The 7,500-nt window shown below is 36.6% G+C and overlaps 1 protein-coding gene across 1 annotated transcript in view; it reads left to right on the plus strand.

Moving 5' to 3' along the window:
• Positions 1 to 7,500, plus strand: part of ankfn1a (ankyrin repeat and fibronectin type III domain containing 1a) — a gene marked incomplete at its 3' end in the record, with an annotated part of 48,657 nt that overhangs the window by 23,893 nt on the left and 17,264 nt on the right. Inside the window, 2 exon segments of the mRNA XM_034076792.2 lie at positions 628 to 741; positions 5,167 to 5,261. Of these exon segments, the coding sequence (XP_033932683.2) occupies positions 628 to 741; positions 5,167 to 5,261 (209 nt within the window).

Here is a 7,500-nt window from a genome sequence, read left to right on the forward strand (position 1 = left end):
CACACACACACACACACACACACACCTGAGGACACACACAACTGATGTGAAACACACACACCTGATGTGAGACACACACTCACACACACACCCTCTCACACACACACACACCTGATGACACACATGCACGCGCACACACACACTCACAAACACACACCCACACACCTGATGTGACACACACACTCTCACACACACACCCACACACCTGATGTGAGACACACACACACCCACACACCTGATGTGAGACACACACACGCTCACACACACACTCACACCTGATGTGACACACACACTCTCACACACACACACACACACACACACACACACACACACACACACACACCTGATGTGAGACACACACATACACACACATACTCTCACACACACACACATACACACACAATCACACACACATACACAATCACACACACACAAAATCACACAATCACACACACACGATCACACACACACACTCTCACACACACACACGCACGCACACACTGGAAGCTGGAGAGATAGCCACACAAGGAGACGTCAAAGAGGCGACTACAGGAGGATCTAACTGTCAGATGATATAATTGTTAATAAAGTTTATTTTGAACCTGTGGTGTGTGTGCCCCTGCTCAGGAGCCCCGGAGGCCCCGTCTGTGGTCCGTCTGAGTGTGAGCAGCAGCTCGTCCCTGAGCGTCAACTTCCAGGAGCCTCAGAGCCTCAACTCTACTGTGATCACCAAATACAGAGGTACAAATACACAGAGGTACACATAATATACACTGTATACACACTACAGAGCCTCAGCTCTACTGTTAACACTAAATACAGAGGTAGAAATACACAGAAGTACACATAATATACACTGTATACACACTACAGAGCCTCAGCTCTACTGTTAACACTAAATACAGAGGTAGAAATACACAGAAGTACACAGATAAATGACAATAAATATATACGGAAACACACACATACTGTAATAAACACAACACAGCAACTTAACACACACAGAAATACACAAGTTATTCTCCACTTTATTATCAATCTATTATATTCAGTGTTCACCTCCTCACCTCGACCTGAGAAGCTGTGACCTCACAATAACTAGTATTATCTCATATATAGAGTGATACATAGAGTGATACATAGAGTGATATATAGAGTGATACATAGAGTGATACATAGAGTGATACACAGAGTGATACATATAGTGATACATAGAGTGATATATAGAGTGATATGTGGAGTGATATATAGAGTGATACATAGAGTGATACATAGAGTGATACACAGAGTGATACATATAGTGATACATAGAGTGATATATAGAGTGATATATAGAGTGATATGTGGAGTGATACATAGAGTGATATATAGAGTGATACATATAGTGATACATAGAGTGATATATAGAGTGATACATATAGTGATACATAGAGTGATACATAGAGTGATACACAGAGTGATACATATAGTGATACATAGAGTGATATATAGAGTGATATATAGAGTGATATGTGGAGTGATACATAGAGTGATATATAGAGTGATACATAGAGTGCTACATAGAGTGATACACAGAGTGATATATAGAGTGATACACAGAGTGATACATAGAGTGATACATAGAGTGATATGTAGAGTGACACACAGAGTGATACATAGAGTGATATATAGAGTGATACATAGAGTGATACATAGAGTGATACATAGAATGATACATTGAGTGATATATAGAGTGATACATAGAATGATATATAGAGTGATATACAGAGTGATATATAGAGTGATACATATAGTGATGCAAAGAGTGATACATAGAGTGATGCAAATAGTGATACATAGAGTGATATACAGAGTGATACATAGTTATATATAGAGTGATACATAGAGTGATACATAGAGTGATATATAGAGTTATATATAGTGATACATAGAGTGATACATAGAGTGATATATAGAGTGATACATAGAGTGATACATAGAGTGATATATAGAGTTATATATAGAGTGATACATAGAGTGATATATAGAGTGATACATAGAGTGATATATATAGTGATGCAAAGAGTGATACATAGAGTGATATATAGAGTTATATATAGTGATACATAGAGTGATACATAGAGTGATATATAGAGTGACACATAGAGTGATATATAGAGTGATATATATATAGTGATGCAAAGAGTGATACATAGAGTGATATATAGAGTTATATATAGTGATACATAGAGTGATACATAGAGTGATGCAAAGAGTGATACATAGAGTGATACATATAGTGATGCAAAGAGTGATACATAGAGTGATACATAGAGTGACACATAGAGTGATCTATAGAGTGATACATAGAGTGATACATAGAGTGATCTATAGAGTGATACATAGAGTGATATATAGAGTGATACATAGAGTGATATATAGAGTGATACATAGAGTGATACATAGAGTGATACATATAGTGATATATAGAGTGATACATAGAGTGATATATAGAGTGATACATAGAGTGATATATAGAGTGATACATAGAGTGATACATAGAGTGATATATAGAGTGATACATAGAGTGATACATAGAGTGATATATATATATATAGTGATGCAAAGAGTGATACATAGAGTGATACATAGAGTGATATATAGAGTTATATATAGTGATACATAGAGTGATACATAGAGTGATACATAGAGTTATATATAGAGTGATAAATAGAGTGATATATAGAGTTATATATAGAGTGATACATAGAATGATACATAGAGTGATACATAGAGTGATATATAGAGTGATACATAGAGTGATACATATAGTGATGCAAAGAGTGATACATAGAGTGATATATAGAGTGATACACAGAGTGATATATAGAGTGATACATAGAGTGATATATAGAGTGATACATAGAGTGATACATAGAGTGATACATAGAATGATACATTGAGTGATATATAGAGTGATACATATAGTGATGCAAAGAGTGATACATAGAGTGATGCAAAGAGTGATACATAGAGTGATATACAGAGTGATACATAGAGTTATATATAGAGTGATACATAGAGTGATATATAGAGTGATATATATAGTGATACATAGAGTGATACATAGAGTGATACATAGAGTGATATATAGAGTGATACATAGAGTGATACATATAGTGATGCAAAGAGTGATACATAGAGTGATATATAGAGTGATACACAGAGTGATATATAGAGTGATACATAGAGTGATATATAGAGTGATACATAGAGTGATACATAGAGTGATACATAGAATGATACATTGAGTGATATATAGAGTGATACATAGAGTGATATATAGAGTGATACATATAGTGATGCAAAGAGTGATACATAGAGTGATGCAAAGAGTGATACATAGAGTGATATACAGAGTGATACATAGAGTTATATATAGAGTGATACATAGAGTGATATATAGAGTGATATATATAGTGATACATAGAGTGATACATAGAGTGATACATAGAGTGATACATAGAGTGATACATATAGTGATGCAAAGAGTGATACATAGAGTGATACATAGAGTGATCTATAGAGTGATACATAGAGTGATACATAGAGTGATATATAGAGTTATATATAGAGTGATACATAGAGTGATACATAGAGTGATATATAGAGTGATACATAGAGTGATATATAGAGTTATATATAGAGTGATACATAGAGTGATATATAGAGTGATACATAGAGTGATACATAGAGTGATCTATAGAGTGATACATAGAGTGATATATAGAGTTATATATAGAGTGATACATAGAGTGATACATAGAGTGATATATAGAGTGATACATAGAGTGATATATAGAGTGATACATAGAGTGATATATAGAGTGATACATAGAGTGATATATATATATATAGTGATGCAAAGAGTGATACATAGAGTGATACATAGAGTGATATATAGAGTTATATATATAGTGATACATAGAGTGATACATAGAGTTATATATAGAGTGATACATAGAGTGATATATCGAGTTATATATAGAGTGATACATAGAATGATACATAGAGTGATACATAGAGTGATATATAGAGTGATACATAGAGTGATACATATAGTGATGCAAAGAGTGATACATAGAGTGATACATAGAGTGATATATAGAGTGATACATATAGTGATATATAGAGTGATACATATAGTGATGCAAAGAGTGATACATATAGTGATGCAAAGAGTGATACATAGAGTGATACATAGATTGATATATAGAGTGATACATAGAGTGATACATAGAGTGATACATAGAGTGATATATAGAGTGATCCATAGAGTGATATATAGAGTGATACATAGAGTGATATATAGAGTGATACACAGAGTGATATGTAGAGTGATACATAGAGTGGTATATAGAGTTATATATAGAGTGATACATAGAGTGATATATAGAGTGATATATAGAGTGATACATAGAGTGGTATATATAGTTATATATAGAGTGATACATAGAGTGATATATAGAGTGATACATAGAGTGATACATATAGTTATATATATAGTGATACATAGAGTGATATATAGAGTGATACATAGAGTGATACATAGAGTGATATATAGAGTTATATATAGAGTGATACATAGAGTGATACATAGAGTGATACATAGAGTGATACATAGAGTTATATATAGAGTGATACATAGAGTGATACATATAGTTATACATAGAGTGATATATAGAGTTATACATATAGTGATGCAAAGAGTGATACATAGAGTGATGCAAAGAGTGATACATAGAGTGATATATAGAGTGATACATAGAGTGGTATATAGAGTTATATATAGAGTGATACATAGAGTGATATATAGAGTGATACATAGAGTGATACATAGAGTTATATATATAGTGATACATAGAGTGATACATAGAGTGATATATAGAGTGATACATAGAGTGATACATAGAGTGATATATAGAGTTATATATAGAGTGATACATAGAGTGATACATAGAGTGATACATATAGTGATGCAAAGAGTGATACATAGAGTGATACATAGAGTGATACATAGAGTGATATATAGAGTTATACATAGAGTGATACATAGAGTGATACATAGAGTGATATATAGAGTGATACATAGAGTGATACATAGAGTGATACACGGTGTGTTCCCAGTGGAGTGGAGCTGTCTGCAGGACTTCTCTCTGCTGGCTGGAGAGATGCTGCTGGAGAACCTGAGCCTCAGAGCCACCATCAGCAACCTCACCACGGTAAATCATATACGATCCTTTAGTATATATCATTCTAAAGCAGGCCATTTGTATTAATGAAATACTTCAGTCCTTTCCAGTTAAGCCCCTGTCACACTGTCCTGAAATTGACACCCGATGGACACACGATAAAGGAAATGTTGAAATTCGGTTGTGAACGTAGCAACATCGGGCCATTCGTGAGGGCATCTAAGCCATCGTGTGACCGCCGGTGGAGTTTCTCAGGCTCCGGCAGCAACTTCGTGAGCGGCAACTTCGTAAGGCACTCGTGAGGGCATCTTGTCAAGTCGTGTCATCTTCGTGTTATCATCGGTGCCATCGGGCATTCGCCCCGGCACCGATGATAACAAGGTGCCCTCACGATGGCCTTACGGAAGGCAACATGGACACACGAATTCAACACGAAAATGAACCTTCGCAAGGTCCTTCGGCAATTTTTTGGCATGTCAAAGATTTTGCCTCCGCTCACGAAGTTGATGCCGGAGCCTGAGAAACTCCGCCGGCGGTCATACGATGGCTTCAGATGCCCTCACGAATGGCCCGATGCTACGTTCACAACCGAATTTGAACGTTTCCTTTATCGTGTGTCCATCGGGTTGTTTTGTTGCACAACAAAATCATGTAAACATATCATGTAAATAACCCAATTTGTGTTCTGTGAAACTAAAAAGGATATAATATATTATTTTGAAGGAGAGTTGACAGGAAGTTGTTGTTTCTATGGAAACAACAACATGACGGAGAAAAAGTAATATTTTCTACACATAAAGACGGAGAAAGTAAAGAACAGTCTGAAGATATCAGTACAGTATCATAGCACTGTAACATCATTGCTTTCGTTGCAGTTGTATGTCTTACATGTAATGTAAATGTTGCCTTTGTGTGTGGTTCGGGGCCATCTTCGTGCGAAATTCACAATTCCATATTCGTGTGTCCATCGGGTGTGAATTATCGGGACAGTGTGACAGGGGCTTTAACAAAGTACTTCTTCCTCCTCTGTTTGTATTAAATCTGTGTTTTTATTGCTGTGATAACTGAGCCGTCATGCTGAGCAGCGTTGATGACATTTAGAGATGTTACAGTCCTTCATTACACACACACACACACACACACACACACACACACACACACACACACACACACACACACACACACACACACAGTCACCAGTGTTGGGCAAGTTACTTTTAAAAAGTAACTAGTAATAGTTATAGTTACTGCTCTCAAAAAAAACTAGTTACTTTATTAGTTACTAAATTATAAACTTGTAACAAGTTACTTTACTTTACAAATAATAACAATAACATTGAAAATGAAATGCTTTCACTGGTATTTTGCTGACTAGTTCTCTGAAGGCAACAGACTCGACCGTTGCGATGGGCAGCATGTCCTCAACAACATACCTGGCAATACATCCGTTTAGTTCACTCTGGGTGACATGTGGCGATTTAAAATATCGTTTTTTGGCCGTTTAGACGGTGCTCCATCTGGGTCACTGCCGGTGGTTGAGGCGGTGGGGTCTTTGGCGACTAGTTTTATAGCCCCATGTAAATTAGTTAGGTGCTTCAGGAGATTGGCATTGCTGTTATTCGATGTGGACGATGCTTTCTGTCCTGCACACAGTTTACATTTGACCGTAATATTGTTTGCGTCCTTTATCCCCACAAATTGAAAATAGTGGTTGTCGTGTTATTCAATAATACACGTGGGTTCAACTGTCACAATTACGTGTCTCTTTATTGGTAGCCCACATGCTAGAACACCCCTAGCTCACGTGCTCCGTTACCATAACATGTCCTCTGCCTATGGCGTCAATGAACCGTGCCGTAAGGCTTCACTCCTATTGGCTAACACACACACACACACATACAATAACACCACAGTGGTTATATCTCCATGTTGGGTGGGTGTGTGCTGGTGGTGGTGGGCGTTGCCGTGTGTGTGTGTGTGTGTGTGTGTGTGTGTGTGTGTGTGTGTGTGTGTGTGTGTGTGTGTGTGTGTGTGTGTGTGTGTGTGTGTGTGTGTGTGTGTGTGTGTGTGTGTGTGTGTGTGTGTGTGTGTGTGTGTGTATTCACACTGACGACCACAAAGACACAAAAATACTGCTATATTTTACTATATGTTTTTTATTATAGTTTTCTTCAAATAGTTTTCTATCTGTTTTACTTGAATGTTTGCACCACAACACAAAGCCAGATTCCTCGTATGTGTCGCCCCACCTACGAACCCTGAGTCCAGC

This window comes from Pseudochaenichthys georgianus, unplaced genomic scaffold (assembly GCF_902827115.2).
Source record: "Pseudochaenichthys georgianus unplaced genomic scaffold, fPseGeo1.2 scaffold_1032_arrow_ctg1, whole genome shotgun sequence".
In the NCBI taxonomy this organism is placed as follows: Eukaryota; Metazoa; Chordata; class Actinopteri; order Perciformes; family Channichthyidae; genus Pseudochaenichthys; species Pseudochaenichthys georgianus.